This window comes from Brienomyrus brachyistius, chromosome 16, assembly GCF_023856365.1.
Source record: "Brienomyrus brachyistius isolate T26 chromosome 16, BBRACH_0.4, whole genome shotgun sequence".
Taxonomy (NCBI): Eukaryota; Metazoa; Chordata; class Actinopteri; order Osteoglossiformes; family Mormyridae; genus Brienomyrus; species Brienomyrus brachyistius.
The window spans coordinates 15060274-15080872 of NC_064548.1; the positions used below are offsets into that span (position 1 = coordinate 15060274).

The window sequence follows — 20599 nt, forward strand, 5'->3', positions numbered from 1 at the left end:
CATATGCAGTATATTTTCGTTTTCCGGACATTCTGGACTACTCAGATATGTCATAATTTGATGTGTAAATGCTGACACGGTCCTGAAATCATCCTTTTTATGAGAAAAAAACTACTCGCACCTATTGGAATTTTTACTCATCTAATACAAAAATTTGCAGGCACTACAAATATAATCTTAATTTATAAATGTTGACATTCGAGTCTCTATGACGTGGAAATGCAGGGGGTTTCATTGGGCACCTTCTATGGCTTAGTGTGGTGTATGAATACATAGTCAGTGCCAGGCGGAAATGAATATCTTTGATTTAGTATCCATTTGCTAACTGGTTGACGTTGCCTGATAGACTGCAATGCCTTTATATACACATAATTTCATGACATCTGAAATGAACAGAGATTGAAAAGTGTAGCTTAGTCTATGACCACTGGATAAACACGGACATAGTAGACAGTTGTAGAATTAAATGCTGAATGTTTATCGCATATCGTTTTTCTGCCTAACTTGTAGTTGGCATTTTACCGTCAATCGACAAACCAGTGCTGTGGCACGTCATTGTGTTCACACGTAGGAGGTGTTCCAGTTACACGATGGGTGCGATCTGTTTCTACTGGTTTGATGGAGCTCGACATTGCACATACATATACAAACTTTTGTGAATAAATATTACGAAAATATCAAGTAATTGTCTTCCTAATAAATGGAATGTTGCATTTTGTTATTTCTAGTAGAACTCCAGCCAATTTCTGAGTGTTTCCCCTTAATTTATAGGCTTATAATAAACTAATTAAAAAAATAAATATATTGTGTCATGAGGAATGTAGACATCTCGTGACAAAAACATCAAATATGTGTACACAAGTGTAGCCTCCAGTCTGTGTTTCTATAATGTACTTGAACCCCTTATATCTCCGGCCTACTGTAAAGGGCCAATCTATCAAAAAGAGAAACTCTCCATTTACAGTGAGGGAAATAATTATTTGACCCCCCTGCTGAATTCTTAAGTTGACCCATTAATAAAGAAATGAGAAGTCTGTAATTTCACTGGTATGTTTATTTAAACAGCAAAAGATAGATTATTAACAAAACAAGCAAGAAAAAAACATTATGTAGCAGTTACAAACCAATTTCTCATTTATCTAGGGAAATAAGTATTTGATCCAGGACGGCTGCACCACATCGAAGGAAAGATGGACGAGGCAATGTACTGTAGAATCTTGAATGAGAACCTCCTCCCTTCAGCCACCCCTTCAGCGAGTGGGTCTTCCAGCAAGACAGCAACCCTAAGCATACGGCTAAGGCAACAAAGGAGTGATTCAAGGAGAAGCACATTAAGGTCATGGGAGCCCTAGCCAGTCTCTGGACTTTAACCCCATAGTATTCCGTATGGAGGGAACTGAAGCTTCATCTATCCAAGTTACAGCCTAAAAACCTTAGAAATTTGAAGGAGGTCTGCAAAGAGGGGTGGATGAAAATTCCTGATGATCTGCATGCAATCCTGGTGACCAACTACAAGAAACGTCAGACAGCTGTGCTTGCAAATAATGGTTATTCTACCAAGTACTAAAGAATGTGTTCTAAGGGATTAAATACTTATTTCTTAGATAAATGACAAATTGGTTTGTAACTGTTACATCATGATTTTTTTCTTGCTTGTTTTGTTAATAATCTATCTTTTGCAGTTTAAATAAATATACCGGTGAAATGACAGACTTCTCATTTCTTTATTAATGGGTCAACTTAAGAATTCAGCAGGGGGTCAAATAATTATTTCCCTCACTGTATGTCATCTTCTAAAATCTAGTCTATCAATGCTCTTGCTAAGAAACAAAAGCCTGGAACAGGCATTGGAAGAATTTCTCTGGTTACACTGAGATGAGATAATCTTCATGATTTTCACAATGAATGCATTGTGTCCTACTGTGCCCACAAACATCGTCCTTTTGTGTCACCATAAGACCCTTTTCTGCTACAGCACAGAAACAAAAGCCAGTTGTCATGATAGTATATGTAGAGTTTTCTGTTCAAAATGTCCATTTCCAAAATAGCAACTTTATGCATTGGCCTTTACTTAAATCAGTCCGGCGTTGATTTACTTCCTTAGTGAAAAGGAGAAAAAGGTCAGTACTTTTTTTTACTTAACGTGTCAATTAGTGAAAAATGTACAAACATGTCTGGGATTTTGTAACAGTGAACAGTACTGTGATACCTGCAGCACACAGTGAGAAAAGGAACACAGACAAAGGAAGAAAGTTTACCATACGGAGAATATGCTTGTTCCAAAAAGCCTGTGGAGGTTCTTCATTTTGAAGCACATTTTCTTTTAGTTGTGTGTTATGCCATGGATGAATAGTTACATTATGCTGCATTGTAACTACTCTTTATTGGTTTAGAATCAGGACCTGTTCCAAATGTAGGGCATAAGGCAAACATCATTCTATTTTAAGATACTCAAACGATGACACACTAAGTGTGCCATGGAAACAAACATCTTATAGTTGGACTGCAGGAGAGAACTGGAGTACCCAGAGAAAACACGGAGGAAGCAGGGGAAGACTGGAGCAGGGCCCAGATACGAACACATGGCCCAGAAACAAGAGTCCCAATGCTGGCTGTATGTTATAGGTATTTACCTGTTTGATTGATCACTTTCTCTATCAGCTATACAGAATGCATCACCATTTATTTAAATGGGATCCACTTCTGATTTCATCCTCTGTCAATGCAAACATTTGTGAATATTAGCCATGTCCTGTTTGACTGACATTCAATGACCTTTTTAATGCAACGCTGTAACCTTTTTTTTTACAGAATACATCTGATCACTGCAGATGTAGCAGCGTTAAAGACAAAATCCTTTTTGAAAATTCTTTTCCCTTGAACTCCTGTAATCATTTGCAAGTCATTTGCAAGTCAGTGCATGAGTTTAAGATGTTAACCTGTGTTGCAATCATATTAAATAGCTTGGGCTCTGTATATGGAAATACAGCATATCGCAGTGCTTAGTTCGAAGAATGCAAGCTAAGAACAATTTTCATAATTGCATATTCATTACTTAAAATCTTTCAGAAGATAATATTTGGGGGAGGGGTTTCCGATGACAAAATATGGAACGTATTGGGAGAGGAGGGGGGGGACACAGCATTTTATTTTTCAATATAGGACAGGTGGCAAATCTACCTATGTTTGTGTGGTTTTTTCTCAAAGGCATCTGAATTAGGTGAGTTGCCCATGGTGTGGAATGTGTATAATAAGCGATCTATAATCTACGGTTAACATTAACTGCTATTACTTACCAGCTCCTATAGCTGGGAAATATTCATATTCTTACCATGTTATACTACTATGGAGTGAGAGAGAACCAGGACAGCCAGTCCCAAGTGATCTGCTTCAGCGAGAGCCAACTCAGTCAGAAGCAGCTGGACTCGGGCCTTGTGGAGCAGATGTTCATGCTGGGAGGAAAAAAATGAGCTGCTTTCGGTCATATCTCAAGCACTGGGTCAAGTTCTCCTGGAAATCGTTAGCACTAACCAGCGTGTTTACGCTACAGGATCGAGTTCTTCATGGACTATGAGTACAGCAGGTGACGGAGGAAGAGTTCCATCCAACGTCAGGACCTGTAGTGAGATCGCAAACTAGACCATCACAAACGATTCACACAGACTCCTTATACATACTTACTGTTTACAGAGCTGTCTTAGCCAACACTGAGAACCATGTTGAAGCTGCATGAGGAGTAGATCCACCGGGTCCCATTATCCACCTGATTTATGGATGATAGGAGAACATGTTCCAGAGACTGTAGGTTTTCTGACAGAAATACACAGGGTGGGCCAAAACTAGGTATACAGTTTTTATTTTGCAAAGTAAAGGTTATATTTTACACTAAAGTTTTTATTTCGCAAGTTATTTTAAACGTATGTATAGGTTTTATTTATTTATTTTATTTATCTTAGGTGTTTGAAATGTCCTCCGTCAATGTTGATACATCCCTAGAACCTGTCCCTAACACTGACACACTTCAGCTACCCTAACAGCACCTTTCCACAGTGTTGGATTGGGCTACATGGCAGCATTGGCTAGCCACCACGTTCACCCAACCTGACACCCATAGGCTTTTTTTTGGGGGGCGTGGTAGAGAAGATCTTGAGAGGAAGGCTCACACAGAGAATTAATTGAAGGAGTTCATCTTGCAACCATTTGTGGACATTGATGCTAAGCAGGATTTGTGTGCTAAAGTGTGTCACAGTGTCAGGGACAGGCGCCAGGAATGTATCAACATTGACAAACAACATTTTGAACACCTAAGAGACAAAACATGACCCAATCAGTACTGTAAAAACGTACTCTTGCCCCACCCTGTATAACTATGGGTCTGGATGTTTGATATGTACTGTATGTCCAACTCCTTAGAGATAGCACTGAAAGACAAATCCCTGCATTGGAGAAATTGTTTGCATCGTAATCATCGTCAAAACTCATATATTAGTAAAATTTAACTAAATGTAATTGCAATCAGTCTGTTTATATAGAATTGCTTTTCCATCACGTAAACTCTCAGTGGCTCCATAAGTTAGTCAACCTCGGACTCCGATTTTGGCCCTTTGTTTTCACTGATACAGTGGCAACAGAAAGATCTGATAGATCTCGAGCATTCCGGTATAAGCCATCTGTGAGCAGAACAGCCTAAAAAGAAGCTTAGAAAAATCCCTCTAACAAAGAAAAAAATCATAAAAAGATAGGTGCTGAGAAAGCTATATCCTTCTTAGCTTATAAATAACACAATGGATGATTTTTTTATATATATAAACATGAGAATGAGTCCTCTGTGGCAAAAGCCCCGTGATTCAGAACAGAATTTCCAGGCTGCTGGATCCCCTGCCAAAACTATCGCACTAAGTAGTCCAGAAGATGCATGCCGAACCCAAGCGTCAGACTATATACGGAAATAAAACACCGTAAGTGTTTAAGAGCAACAGAAACTCAGCCGTGAAGTAGCAGACCACGTAAACTAACAGAATGAGATCGGCGAGTGCTGAGGCGCACAGTGCGTAAAAGTCGCCAACGCTCTGTTGACTTGGTAACTGCAGAGTTCCAAACCCCCTCTGGCATTGACTCCAGCAAAAACTGCGCTGGGAGCTTCAAGTAATGGGCTTCCATGACTGAGCAGCTGCATGCACGCCTCACATCACCAAGTGCAAGGCCAAAGCGTCAGATGGAGTGATATGAAGCACTGCACACTGGAGCAGTGGAAATGTGTTCTGTGGAGTGACGAATTAGGCTTCTCTGCCTGGCAGTCTGATGGACGAGTCTGGGTTTGGCAAATCAGGCATTGGACAATTTTACACAAAGAAATAAAATAAATTAAGATAAATTAAGATGAATCACAACCAGATAGTATAGGTAAGCTTTTAAATTCAATTTAAAAGTATTAATAATTGGGGATTATCTCACATGCAAAGGCATGGTCACCTTATGATTTCAAGTGCACTCATGGAATATACAAGAATTGCTGACTGGCTGCCCTAAGATTCCTAGAAGCAGTGTAAGATTGGATAAGCTCTGAGATGTACTGGGGACCTGTGCTGCTTATTGCCATAAAAACAAAATAATACTTTAAAGTTAACAGTAGCCAATGTAAAGAAATGGGTCCTGGGTCCTGAAGATATATAGGACATGAAGATATAGTTCCTGGGAATTCACCTAACACTAATGCAACACTCTCTCACTAAAGCTGATAGAGTTACCCTAAACATTACTAAAGCCGCAAAGTCTGGTAGACGGGCCAATATTCTGAAACTAGTAATTTGCACGATTGATGAAACATAGTTGTGATTAGTTGATGAGCAACAGGCTTATTTTCGGTTTTCAGGCATTACTTGTGTATTTATAACTGAAACGCGTTTGTAGAACAGTCTGCCCCCTCCCAGCCTAAGCCTGGATCTGTTTAAGGGACGAGTAACTCTGGACTCACAACTCTCAATATTAATCTATTGATTTCACATTCTGCTCCACGTCAAACTTCAGCATTTGCATAATCCTTCCCCACCAATCAAGCTATTATTTAAGTTCTCCCCAAACGAGCGTGATGGGCCGGATGGCCTCCTCTCGTTTGTAGACTTCTTACGTTCTTTCTTATGTAATCTCGTTATCTATGTCGTAAAATGTCATATATTACGTTATATAATGTTTATATGTCTCAGTATTTGCACTATGACCAAGGAGAGTGACTCCAGCATCTGAAATCAATGAAAGATACTTTGACCTAAGCATAGGTTTCTAAGCACGTTGCATTGCCATTCCAGAAGTATGAAAACATGTGAATGTGCATGTATGCATGGTATACATTGGACACCAGTTCTTGCACTGCATTAATCTGCTGTCTTATGGGAAGTGCCAACAGGAAAACATGTGGGATCCAATCATAGCTATGGGGTGACATCATGCCAAGAGAGACAGTGGGCAATTCAGCACACGCTTGAAAGACACAAAACACGTTGCCCACAACATGGAAGTACAACCAAAGACCTTAGTTTCCTCTTTCCTACAAAGAAGAACACAATACATTCTTCCAGTCATTGTTGAGTCTGCACAGCAGCAGGCTTTGGCTGCCGCCGTACAGCCATTTCCTACCGCTGACAAAGGAAATTCAGCTCCGCATCTTGGCCATTTTTACAATCTAATAAAAATAGTTTTTCTTATTTTGGACTGCATGCATAGGTGACACTTAGGGCTTCCAGGACTAACATAAATTTCTGTATGAAACGCTATTTTTCTAAAATTATATTTCCATGTATATCCACAGAAATCTGATGGTTAAAATGCACGTGTCCATCCATCCATTCATTTTCCAAACCACTTATCCTACTGGGTTGCGGGGGGTCCGGAGCCTATCCCGGAAGCAATGGGCACGAGGCAGGGAACAACCGAGGATGGGGGGCCAGCCCATCGCAGCGCACACTCACACACCATTCACTCACACATGCACTCCTATGGGCAATTTAGCAACTCCAATTAGCCTCAGCATGTTTTTGGACTGTGGGGGGAAATCGGAGTACCCGGAGGAAACCCCACGATGACATGGGGAGAACATGCAAACTCCGCCCACATGTGACCCAGGCGGAGACTCGAACCCAGGTCCAAGAGGTGTGAGGCAACAGTGCTAACCACTGCACCACCATGCCGCCCCCATGCACGTGTCCGAATGTCCATATTTTATGATGTGGAAAATAGACTATAGAAAATACACAGGATGTCTTATAAAACAATAGCCACCCACAAATATGGGGAGCATGCTTCCCATTAACCAGGGTACATCGTAAAACTGTTAAGCATGTTTTCCGAAAACCAGACAGATACATTTGATCTGTGTGAAACTCCCTGCTTATTTGCAGACCACCCTCACCTCCCTCAAAGCACTGGACTCTGTGCGTAGGAGTGTGGGAGAGGGTAATGCCAAAGGTAATGAATTCACCTTGTTTAAACTGTTAACCTGTTTTCTATTGAACTACTGCTTTCAATGTCATTGTATCAGTCTAGTTTACAAAACCTGTTTTGGATGAGCAATATGCAACACAGGCATTTTCCTTATATTGTGGTTTGTTTCTGTATACATCTCATGTGCATGCAGACCACTGAGTGATGAACCATTGTCCAACATGGTCTCACAAAAACCCATTCAAAGTTAAATGAATGATATAAAACAGGATGTTCCCTGAGCTTTTTCCTGTTATCCTCTTCTGTTGCAGCTGATTTTTATTTTCCAGTTTGATCCAAGGTGAAGTTTTCACGATTTTTTAAGGCACGTTAACTGGCAGAAATTTGGGTTAGATACTTGCCCTCCTAGGTACAGGATCTTCTGTGATTCCAACCTTAACCACTACTCTACATACATTCATGCTTTTGTCTGCAATTATTGTGAGATGTTGCAATTTCCATTTAAAAATAGTTATTCATTTAAAAATGTTAACAACTCCCGAAACCTCACATTCTAAACACATAATTAGCACAGCACCCAGCATGGCAGGATGGTGTCTCGAGATTGTTATCAGAGGCCTCAGATTGGAGCCTTCAAATTAGTATTCACAAAGAAGAAGCTCTTAGCTTAATTCACCTCTTATAGTGCATCATGCATTTACATGTGGTTTCAATATTATTCAGGAAACAAACGTCTTCAAATGGAGGCCGTCAGACCGCAATGTTTGCAAAATGAGAACGGTCTTACCTCATGTGAATAAAACTACGGAAGTCTGCTACAAGCTTCTCCACATAATTGCCTTTATCCTGAGATGAAAGCAGATTTTCTGTTTTCTTAGCCCAACTTTTATCTGTGGCAATTAAGTGATGACAGAGAATAGCAGTAAGTGATACTTTAACGTAAAAATCTTACTAGAAGATCTTACTTTTAAATAGTGATACCCTCCATCAAAATAAAAGATATACAGCTCTGGATAAAAATTAAGAGAACGCAGGAAATTTTTCATTGTGTCACTTATTTTTCAATTTAGAAGTATGTGCCTGTGTAAAATGAAGGGCTTCTTCCTTGCTGTATGGGTCTCCACGTCCTAGCAATGCCCTTCACATCACTTAATGTTTCCCACTCCTTTTGAAGGTCACTTGATGCTATGTGTCACTGTCAGATGAGTTGATGAGCATCTCTGGCATTAGAGAGATGCTTCTGCCTCTACCTGGCTGGTTCTTGGCCATTCCAAGTGTCTCCTGCTTTGTCCTCTTCTTATGTACTGCTGCCTTAGAAACTTGTACTTGAGCTGTACATCTATTATTATTAAGAAGACTATCATTATTTAAAAGGCATTTTCTTCTAGTGAGATTTTTATTCTAATTAGAACTTATTGATGGACAGAATTAGGAACCAGAACCTAAAAATAGGCAAGCAGTCAATACGCAAAATACATGCACAGATGTAAGAAGAATAACAAACTGGAAGTAAATATGATGATGATGATAGTTATATACTTGCCATATTTTTCCCCACTGTCCAGCGTGCATTGTCTAGTCCGATGCCACTTTTGTTTTTAATAATAATGCTCCTATTTATTTTGCCCTTTGTTGCACATGGTGACGTAGGATATAGGTATGTATGTTACACATTAAGTTATGCAAGAAAATAAGTAAAAACTGTCACCGTTATACAACGTAGTGTCCTGTTACATCTATATCCACGTCAACGGGTATCCACGAACACCATCTGTAATCGTTGAAAATATTTAATTAGGATCCACATCACAATTGTAGTGATTATCTACTAGAAAGCTGCATCTGATTTTGCTTTAGGCATTCTAGATAACCTTGCCTTAAAATATTAAGGGCAAAACCGATAGACATAATTATTTATAAAGACATGTTAAATATGAAACGACAGCCATTGAAGATAATTATTAAATATTTAAATAGAGATTTGCAAATGCTGTTTCCCAATGAAGCAACAGATGTCTTTTCAAATGAATGAAAAAAATATATATGATCCAAACGTGGAAAAATAAACAGACCAACAAGCAAACGTGTTAACACAGTAAGCATGCTCAGAATCAGACAACATAAACGATGCTATCCCTTAAATATCAAGAGAAGAAAGTAATAGCGGCACAAGGTGTCCCTTCTGGGCTAAGAAATGGGTGGTCAGTCTTGAAACGGGGGGTGGAGTAAGCAAAAGAACTAGCAGGGTGGAACAATAAGTCTCAACGGCGCGACAAGAGCCAAAATGAGCGCAAGATGTGTGTCGGTAAATTGAATTATATAACAAAAGAAGAGACAAAGAAATTACCAACAGCGTGAACTTTTGAGCGTTTTGCGCATTTTTAGACAAAAGGGTTAAAGCGTCTCCTACAATGTTCTTCAACAGCGCCTTGATTCTTGCGCTGGTCATGTTTTTCACGCATGAAGCGAGAGCTGAGGTAAGTTAATTCATTACCGTTTTTGTCACTATTTATTATTCAGCTCCAAATTGTCCAGTCTTTGGATCAGTTCAGAGGGACACTTCTGCTGGCAACTTTCGGCGTTCCTCAAAATGCTATACAGAAGATTCACATAGTACAATTTTAAGAAAACATGCGCATTGATTTTATCCATATATTAAATAAAGTGTGTCACGCCATTGTTTTATGCAGTGGGGCGATAAAATAAAGTTGATATAAAAGTGATTGTATATTCGTTAAGTGCGAAGAGAGGAAGAGGAAGAGAGGAGGTGAAACAATTGGGAAAAAAATAAGGAAAAATCCATACAAAGGAAAGGTTGCTTTATCGCAAAGTATTGAACTTTATTCCCTGCAGTCTTGCGATTTTTAGTTAGTACTGTATGTATGGGCTCTAAGATTGAAGTCGCCCCGCCCAGCCATTGCATCCTCCCACGCGCCGCTGAACTGCATAGTCTGCATGTGGTCAGCGATCCTCCGATTAATTTCATGTACTCCACTGTCCAGTGACAAAGACATGAATAAAACACACAAACAATTAAAATAAAGAACCTTCCGATCAGTCTATTCGAAGATAATTACGTAGTGGTGGATGTAATTTCTCAAAATAAATAAGCAAACAAACAAATGTGATTAATTTAAACACACACACACACACACACACACACACACACACACATACACGCACACACACACACACACACACACACACAAGATTTACATATTACGTTGCCTTTGGCTTACTCACTGGGGGGTCTTTACGTGGCAGAAATGTAAAGCGCATTGAGACAATGTAATGTTGTGATAATGCGCTATATAAATAAAATTGCATTGCATTGCATTGCATTCTCCTCAACTGAATGCGGGGTAATGTTCTTATATTTCCTTTTTAAAAATCTTCAAGTTGAATAGTTACAGGCTGCATTGAGTCCATTTTACCATACAATTTGTCCAGGTGGTTATTTTGCACGTATGTGTATATGAATAGGCATTTTGCATGTATATATGAATAGAGATTTCTGGGATGTGTGTGTCTAAACAATGGACATGGTTGAACCAATATCCAAATGGTGGATAGTACACAGCTCTGGTTGCCCTCATAAAGCTGAAGCATTATGGGAATTTTAGGGAAGTGAGGCATCTGTCTCCTGTTCAGTACAGTATGTTATCTCTGTGCCAAAGACAGGAAGTTCTGTAAATTACAGTTCAGTGATGGTTTTAAGAAAAGAAAAAAAAACTTTCCCCAGGATGTGACATGTGTTTTCATGATTAGGCCACAGGCTCTTGCATATCCTTTAAGGTAATATTCCTTAATGCAAATGAAGTTTTACTTTAGGTTTGCTGTTAAATTCAGCACTTTGACAAACTCAGGCACATTTAAACTGATGCCTCATGAAATAACCTAAAATAACTGAACCCTTTACCTCTCCACTTGAGAATAAATCACATGTTCAAAAAGCTGGTGAAGAGAAGTCTATAGGCACACAAAATATAATAAACTCATAACTTTATGGGGAAACTTCAGTTATAATGGATGAATTAATTGTAAAATTATATGTTATATATACTATCCAGTCCACAGATAACACTCTACACTATGGAGGGTTAAACTTTGAGTCTTGGTTCAGAACTAAATGTGTTAGATAGAGTACACATCATAACATCCTATACATAATTTGGACAAATGAGCTTTTCTGTATGAGTAAATTCGATGAACGGTATTTGTTCTTTGCTCGATTATCAGCATTTGTATATATTTTTTCCACTTTGAATTTTGACAGTTCTTTTTTCTTTCGCTTTACAAGGTAGTCATGTCTTGTATAAAATTGGCTGCCTCCCAGTTTAAGCTGTGTGCATATTTTGGAACACAGTCAAGGTTTGATTTTGGGCTGACCTGCGCAGTATAAATCCAGTTAACTTTGACCCTTGCTACCAGCGTAAATTTGTCAGCACACTGGTTGAAGAGTGACACCACGTTGAAAGCCAAACGTTCAGAAATAATGTGGGCTTGGCTGTAACCGCTGCCAATCTTCATCTCAGGTTTGTCCCTGTTCTGATTTCTTCAGCTAAAGTTTGGCCAGCTCACGCTGGGATCCAACTGACGTCATGCTTCCAGGCAAGGGAAGACCCTTGTTCTGCGGGATTGAACAGCAGCATCAGATGTTGTAATAGAGACAAGTCTCCGTATAGGAACATATGGTCAGCTATGTTAGAACAGAATTTAGTGATCGATGTAAGAGCACCACGCTTTAATGGATAGTCAGGAGAATATCATTTTATTCTCAAAGTCATTGTTTCAAAGCAAATACAATGAGCATTGAGTCAGCATATTGCTAATTATATTTGTTGTAAAGTTTTCTTTTATTCCTATAGCGCCTCATCCAAGACGTTAAACTGAATATTTATTCTGAACAGCTAATACAAATTATACTTTGTAATTTAATGTACGCTCTTTTATTTCTTTGATGTCATTGACATGACCCCTGCAGCCGTGTTCGAAGCTATGATGGGTCTACATACAGTAGGTGTTGACTTCTAGCCCACTAAAAACATATAAAAGTTTGAAGTGTTTTCTAAACTACAAAGTTCAGCCGAAAGTGTGATAAATAGCCTGAAGCTTGGTGCATTTTGATGACAGCGCTAAACTCTACTTTGCATGATATGCTGTATCTCCTTGTCTGGTTCACAGCCCATGTCCCTCACGTGCGTCGAATTCGAAACATTGGCTTGTGTTGTCATGCAGTGTGAATGACAAGCAAAGTACTGTGTGTCTGAGTCTCAACGAATCTGTGGGCTTAAATAGCAGTTTTTGCGCTTTATGCATGGTTACTTTTGAATAACCGGCCAATGTATTATTTTCTTCTTCTGTTGTTTGTTGTCTTAACCTCTGTACTCTGTCTTAGGAGAAAATCTACAAACCCTTCTAGCCTATTTTGCAGGGTTTTGATTTTTTTCAGCTTGTTTCACATCCTTTATATGACTCCTGGGAGAAGCTACTTGAAATGTCTGGGGAGAATATTGAGCTTCTTCTGCTGTTTCTTTTAGAAATAAATCCAAAATGTTGTTGCTGAAGAATATCAGTAGTTTTAAGGCTGGTTTTTAAATAATTTGTTATATGCAGGTAGGTTCCTGATCTAGGTCCAGCCAATGATAGTGTCAAATTAGAAGCTGATATGTTAAAAATCTTTCCAGTGGCTTTACTTTCAAAACACCGATATATGGCAGTGAGAAATTCTTCTTGTTATGAAGGACTCATAGCTACCGGAAGAAGCACAGACATTCAGACATTCACAAAAAAGCTTTCATGGCAGGCATTGGGATAACGTCAACATGGCTGAGGAGCAAACTGATAATACAACCATAGAAATAAATGTTTCAATGCACATCGAGGTTGAACTTCATCTGAAATGGAATGCAGTGGTTCCCTAGACAAAAGGTCATGCTACTCTTGATGCATGGTTTTAATATTTTGTCTTATTTGTATTTTTTTGTTTGAATGTTTGAATAAACACAACAGGCTCGGGTAAGGGCTTTAAGGTTTTAGCTACGCATATGTGAACATTATGACAGAACTTGTAATGGAAAAGCTAACTTAAGTCACTAAACTCTACAGAAGTATGTTTGTATGATGCAAGCCCTCTCTCCAAGTGGCAATTTTATAACCAACATTGCAGCAGAGTGCATTTGCGACCAGTCCCACTGACTAACGTTGCCCACAAACCCTCTGGATGCTACCCCAAGCCTTGTATTGCTCCATTGCTCATTAACGACAACCTTCACAAGTGGACTGGCAGAGATCTGGTAAGGCCTTTGCTCCAGTCAGCTTCGGGTCAAAAATACATGCTGCTGATCGCCAACCATGCCACCCGGTACCCAAAAGTTGTAAAATTCCAGAAGAGTTTTAGAGCCCATTCCATCTCCAAATCAGTAGTGAAAGAGCTCTTTCTGCTGTTTAATCATGTCTGTGTGTGTGTGTGTGTGTGTGTGTGTGTGTGTGTGGGGTGGAGGGGGGGGGGAGTTCCGTAGGAAATTCGAATGGCCTCATGAACTCATGTCTTGTGTTGACTAATGGGAGTTTTCTGTGAAGTGCTGGATGTCCAACATCTGGGCTCCTCAGTTTACCACCCTCAAATGATACTTGAATCAGACTCTTAAACAAATTCTCAAGGGTAGTGACCACAGATGGTTGGAACTGGGACCCGCTGCTTTCTAACGTCCTGTTTGGAGTATGGGGGAGTGCCCTAAGCCTCCACTGGCTTCATGCCTTTCCAGTTGCCATACAGAAGACAGATCAAAGGTCTGGAAACAGCAGCCATGACCCTCCTACAGCACTATTAAACGTGTCTAACAGATGATCGGCCCGGTGATGTCAACGGTGTGGGAGGACATGGAGCAAGACCAGTGTGCCCAGCAGAGAGCCAACACTTGCCCAGCAAAGCTCAACCATGTGACTGTCTGTTGGTCCTCATGCCTAGAGGGACAGTAAATCCCTGTATAATTGGAAAGGTCTGTTCACTGTGGTTGAGAAAGTAGGACCTGCCACCTGCAGAATAAATCAACTAGGATGCAGGAACCCTGAACAGCTATATCATACCAACCTGTAATAATGATATATAAACCTCTTTTACATACAAACTTCTATTTTCCATTTGTACTGGATGACATCATGCAGGGTAGCCTGACAGCCAGCCCCAGTATACGCCACCATCACCTCTCTGAAGTTCCCAATACTTGCCAGTCAAAGCCGTGGCCTTGTAGAACTACCCAGGCCTTGTGGCTTAAACTGAGGCATGTGCTTTGTGCCACACTTCTCACACACAGCTGCTCTTCATTTGGACCTGATCTGCAAGGGACAGTTAGATCCTTGCTGCTTAGACGGCCGTGCTGAAGATAAAGAAAACACTGACATAAATCACATGGAGCAATAAAAATGGCAGCACACCTGTCCGAAACAGCTGCAGTTTGTCATTAGCTATACGGATGATTAATCTATACAGACCGGAGGACAAAGCAAAGCTAAATTGCGAGATAATGGATGCAGTGGGAAATCCCTCATACTGTATGAAAGCTATGGACTGTATTGTACAGAGCGAGGATGTTTATGCGATTGTTGCCATGGAGATGAACTGGAATTTGCTGACAGAATTGTATCACAGATGAACATCCTGGCACACAGGACTGTCTTATATGCACCTACTTACTCAATGTGAAAAAAGTACAGAAGATTATAATGCATTATAATCTAGCCATAAAGTATTATAATGGGAATATAATATAATAGCCATAACTATTTATAAAAAAGCACAACACATTATAACCATGTTTATTATGCATTATGACATTATACCTTCATAATGCAGTACAAAGCATCCTTAATTCTAATACTGAGCATTATAATGTGTTATGAAGGTATCTATAGTGCATTATAGATGAGAGCTTCACAGAGCATTCATAATTCATAACAAACATGGCTATAATGTGTTATATCTTTTACTAATGGTTATAGCCGTGTTTATCATACTTTATGAATACATTATAATACATTATGATGGTATCTGTAATACATTTACATGACTGCTTTAAGTAAAATGTAGCAGTTTTTTTCTTTATCCACAGTTATATTGCAGCTTGTGTTAGTAACTTGAGCATCTGACACGCAAATACAGCGAAAAGCAGTGTAGTCTCGACGGTCCTTAAGCCAAAGGACAATGTTGGAAATGAGTAACAGATGGCACTGCGGGCTGGTAACTGGTGGACAATTCTGGAAGAAAATGCACAGGAAGACTTATTTGTGGAGGATTTGTAAAGACAGGAAATAGGAACCGGCAAGGAGAGAGGAACCTGGAATCCATCCAGGAAACTGAAACCAGGAAACAGGAACCAGCCAGAGATGGAACATACTAAGGACCTCGGAGAGGAGTCATGAATGGACTAGAATATAAGATATAAGAGATATAGGATATAAGAGATAAGACTGCAACATACTAAAAATAAGAAACCACAACCAGATAGTTTTCCAACAGATTATTGCATTGCATATATATAGGGTGATCAGTTCCATGTTGTTCAAAAAACTTTTAACAAAATAAGCTCTTAGCAAAGCTTTCATTGTATAATTCCTGGACCCAGTGCTTCTGGGTTGTGGGAAAAATAGCAACGTTTGCAGTGATTTATGATTTGTTCACTGGTGCAGCATGGCAAATATGGAGATATTAGGTAACTGGATATTTACCGAAGCAATAGTTTCTATGTTACATTAATCAGAAGCAATTGCAAGTGTAGATTTCGGGATTAAGCTACGAGGAAAATATTTCAATGTACATTTGCAAGACAGGAAGACAAAACTTCCCCTAGATAGAGACAAAACCCAGCCTTGTCCCACTCATCTGAGTGTAGATGGAAAACGTAATGGTGATCGTGCAGATGTGTTCAGATTTTGGCAGTGTCCCACATATGAGATTCCAGCTGCCACAGTTCCCAGGCTCTGACATTATCAAGGACATTGTTTTTTTTCAGAGGGTGGTGTGTTAAAGATTTATTCCAGCTGGTCAAGCACAAAGTGTAAAATTTAATCATCCCCATGGTTATCCAGATGGAATATTTAACATCTTAGTCATTGTAAAAGCTGCCCCTGAAATTTTCTCAGATGTTGCCAGTGCTGAGATACAAACCTGTGATATCTGCTCCCCAAATGCTCCTAGACGTGTTTTTACGATTCAATCGCATGATAATGAGTGGTAGTGATACCCAGGGCCGAATTTAGGGGCATTGGGGGCCCCATGCTAAAGTTGCTGTTGGGGCCCTATGTACAGCTTAAAATGCTGCTGAAATAACCAGGCTTGGTGACACCTGGTAAAGACAAATGTTGAATCCATCTGATGTTGAAATAGCTATCAGAACACAAAGATCTGCAGTTTCCGCAGTGACTCCCCTTAGACAAACCCGGCTCAAAAAAGTCTTATTCTGACTGAGGTGGGCTACAGGCTGCTTGTGACCCTGAAAGATGGCAGGAAATTCATTATTTTATTTTTGTTCCGTTGAACACAGCATTTTACCATGTAGCTCAATGTTGTGTCCAATAGGTCTCGACCAACATATATACTGTATATATACCAGTTTGCTGATATTAATTGATATTAAGGTTTCACAGACTTATTGGCATTGGCTTATAATCCATCAATAAAGCATCAATAATATATCTTAAAGTAAACAATGATGATGAGAAAAGGTGGAGCTACTTATTGGAGAAAGTGCTTATAATTTGTCGCTGGGATTATCGGTAAGTGTTACGGATCAGTCTAGGTTTGAGCCGTAACAGAATGTGTATGTAAACATAGATTATAAAGACCAAGGGAAAGGGGTTAGACATATGAGGTGTGTGAGTCAGTCAACCAGTATTGGACATATAGCTAAATGTGGTCATCATATCAATCATATCAATCCGAAGGGTACGGATTAATGAATTCCATCCTTAAAATTTATCGGAAACAGACGAAATGTTCATGTTGATCAGGTTCTAGTGTCCAATACAATACAATACAATGTCCAAACAGCATGCTATGTTGTTTTTTGCATTTTAAGCAAATGACTCATAAGAGACAGTAATAGTAAGTCTTCTTTTTCTAGGGTTGCTCAGGTTCATCCTGTGGCAAGTGTGACTGCAATGGCGTCAAAGGGGAAAAGGTAAGTCTGTTGCTTGGCCTTAACGTGAGAGAGGAACCCATGTCAGCGTCACAAATCTGTCAACTCGGCTCCGTCCTCTTCACTCGGGTCTAACCTGAAGCTGACCTCTGTGGTTTTTCTAAAATTGATTTCAAGTAGCTCTCCTCATGATATTCTTATTAGCAGTATGCTAATATTACACCACATTACTTTAGTGAAAAGCTTAACCCAGATTAACATAAATTCCTGCAACATTGTGTATCATGAATTATAGATTTGCTTATACATCGTGTTGGCAGGTGTAATGACAAAAATGGCGGAGCTGCTATAGTTGGCACACTGGTGATTTGTGGATAAGCAGACATTGTATCTTCAGCTCCATTCCTCATTTTTATATACTTTAACAGTCTCTCAATAACTCAACTTAAATCTTGCCGCCACAATTACCTCACATAAAAAAAATAACCTTTTACTTAGCTACATCTTATTGTAACACCTGTTTTGGAGTTTCATTGCTGCACACTGGAAATGTCATTATGTGCCTCCGTACCTCCATCTGAGAGCATCCAGGAGCAGGGGGCCAATGATGAGAACAGAAGCTCTCCAAAACCTTTTTGGTTTCCCTTTCTGCCTGCCAAGTAAAACACAGCAACACAAAAGCTCATGGCCTGAATGAGGAGATTCAAAATAAATAAAAAGGACACCTGAACATTACATTGTATCCCTGTGTGTGTGTGTGTGTGTGTATGTGGGTTATGTAAATATTATGTTGTGGGGACCAAATGTCTCCACAATGTGATAAAAACCTGTTATCTTGATGTTGTGGGGACCATTTGTTTCAGTCCCCCCAAGGGGACTGAAACAATCTGACTGCAATTAAAGCTGATCAAAACCTAAAAATGCCAGAAATCTTATATTTTGTTTGGTTAAGGTTGTCATTTGTGGGATTAGGGTTTCTCCCATAGCAATGAATGGACAGTGAATACAGACATGTTTGTGTGTGTGTTTGTGTGTGTGTGTGTGTTTTTAGATTTTACTTTTGCGTTTTTTTTTTTTATTCTGTGCGCAACATGCAGCAGATTTATGAAGAAATAAAATGAATGAATGAAATGACTTATTTTGTTAATGTAATAAGTACAAAATGATCTCATTTATAGTAACATCATTCAGCTGATATGGGCTATTTAGATGAAAGAAACAACATGTTTATGAATGTGCATCGATATGTCAGAGATGAACTTACAGACCCAAATAAGGAAAAACAGCGGGAAATACAGTGGGAAACATGCAATGAGCTATATCTCCCTCTAGTGGCAAATAGAGGGATACAAATAGCTAAACCATAATATTTATATTGCAAATTTAAACTGGCACATACTGCTCTACTTGGAATGAAATGTAATATGTCATGTTGAGAAGTTATGATAATTACACTCAGATCATAACATTTTTAAATGCCTGACCTGTAACTGCTGCTACGCTTGTGACAGGGTGCGCAGGGATATGCTGGCATGCAGGGGAACATGGGCTTTCCTGGACTACAAGGAGGGGAGGGTGCAGTGGGGCCAAGGGGCCCAAAGGTGAGTAAGTGGCACGGACTAAGCCTAATACGACTCTCCTTTTCTAAGGCAAATTTTCAGTTGCCAGTTTCATACAGTTAGTATTTTACAGGTTCATCTATGTTACAAATATTTGTCCAAAAGGATAAGCACCATCTAGTGCTTTTGTCTTTGATTTGTTGGTGTCACAAGTTTTCAATGCATATAAATTTAGATGGATACTCTGCACAGCTAAGGGTTTGCACACATTTGCTTCCGCGGTGTCGTTCCAAAACGGCTAATGGCTACACAGCTGTCTACATGTCAGAGGTCAGAGACAGTACAGCTGTAGATGTTAAATACCACACACATATTATCAGTTAAATGCTGGTTGGCATTTCACTTGCCCTTAACCTACACTTTGAAAGTTGACAATTGTCATGTTCTACTTTGGCAAAAAATTAAGCAATTAAACTATTATGCTGAAGTTTTAGAGGCCGGCATTTACTGTTTCTGTTACAAGGCCAATGAGATGCTATTGTTGTGTTCTTTAAATGGCAATTCCATGTACATGTACACTATGCCATGTTTGCTATGCCATGTACACTAGTGGCCAAAATTGTGCAAACACGTCCAATTTTTAGAGATTGCAGAACTTTATTCAGCTGTTGCTCTAGTTACTTGTTCAATTTTCTAATGTATGATACTTGTAACATTCTTCGCTTGTTTATAAACATTACCACTAATATTTGCGTAGTACTTTTTAAAGCGTAGTGCCAAAAATGCTGGATGTTCCCACAGTTTTGGCCACTGGCGTGTGTGCTGGATTGTTAGGTTTATCTTTCTCTCTGTTCGTCTAAGTCTTTCAATTATATTGACAGGGAGATTCCGGCCACCCAGGATCACCAGGATTGAAAGGAACACGTGTAAGTGTCTAGAATGATGGTTTTATTGTTGGTCTTTGCTCCGATTATGCTGACTGTCGGTGCATAAGACATGCATAGATAGACCCCCTGTGGTGTCCATTATAGTGATGTACCATATTGTTCTTTTTTGTGTATCACAGCTTTGACTTGCCGTTTGTCATATTGCAGGGCATCACTGGTGTACCGGGTTTCCCAGGCAACCCCGGACTTCCAGTAAGTGCAAGAACAGAACAGCACTTCACAGGAGGGACAACATACAGTTGAACATTTCTGTGTGTCTAAAGGAACTTAAACTCATTTTCCGATTTTCAGATCTGCATGACTGCCATAATGAGATGCTAAGCACATGACGTACTTATGCATTTAGGGCCTGTCTAGTTTATGAAAGTGCACACGAATCACATTCTTTTTAATCCTTCAGGGTATTCCTGGCCAAGATGGGCCACCTGGAGTTCCAGGAATCCCAGGGTGCAATGGGACAAAGGTAATGATACGTCATTTGTGGTAGTCATTAAGAACGGAAATTTTTGATAAACTATTT

The 20599-nt window shown here is 39.5% G+C and overlaps 1 protein-coding gene and 2 long non-coding RNA genes across 3 annotated transcripts in view; 2 read left to right on the forward strand and 1 right to left on the reverse strand.

Moving 5' to 3' along the window:
* Nucleotides 1–1036: 1036 nt before the first annotated feature.
* LOC125709734 (uncharacterized) lies at nucleotides 1037–5402 on the reverse strand. Its single transcript, XR_007382829.1, has 2 exons — nucleotides 3682–5402; nucleotides 1037–3452 (listed from the first exon to the last, which is right to left on the reverse strand). It is a non-coding gene; the product is annotated as an uncharacterized LOC125709734 (long non-coding RNA).
* LOC125709733 (uncharacterized) lies at nucleotides 1973–2896 on the forward strand. Its single transcript, XR_007382828.1, has 3 exons — nucleotides 1973–2120; nucleotides 2499–2625; nucleotides 2812–2896. It is a non-coding gene; the product is annotated as an uncharacterized LOC125709733 (long non-coding RNA).
* A 4233-nt stretch (nucleotides 5403–9635) lies between the features above and the next one.
* The window catches only part of LOC125709725 (collagen alpha-1(IV) chain-like), a 198732-nt gene continuing 187768 nt past the window's right edge, over nucleotides 9636–20599 (forward strand). The window contains exons 1-6 of the mRNA XM_048978473.1: nucleotides 9636–9914; nucleotides 17559–17615; nucleotides 19085–19174; nucleotides 20014–20058; nucleotides 20227–20271; nucleotides 20480–20542. Coding sequence (XP_048834430.1) covers nucleotides 9849–9914; nucleotides 17559–17615; nucleotides 19085–19174; nucleotides 20014–20058; nucleotides 20227–20271; nucleotides 20480–20542 — 366 coding nt within the window. The 5' untranslated portion in view covers nucleotides 9636–9848. The remainder of the gene's footprint in view (nucleotides 9915–17558; nucleotides 17616–19084; nucleotides 19175–20013; nucleotides 20059–20226; nucleotides 20272–20479; nucleotides 20543–20599) is intronic.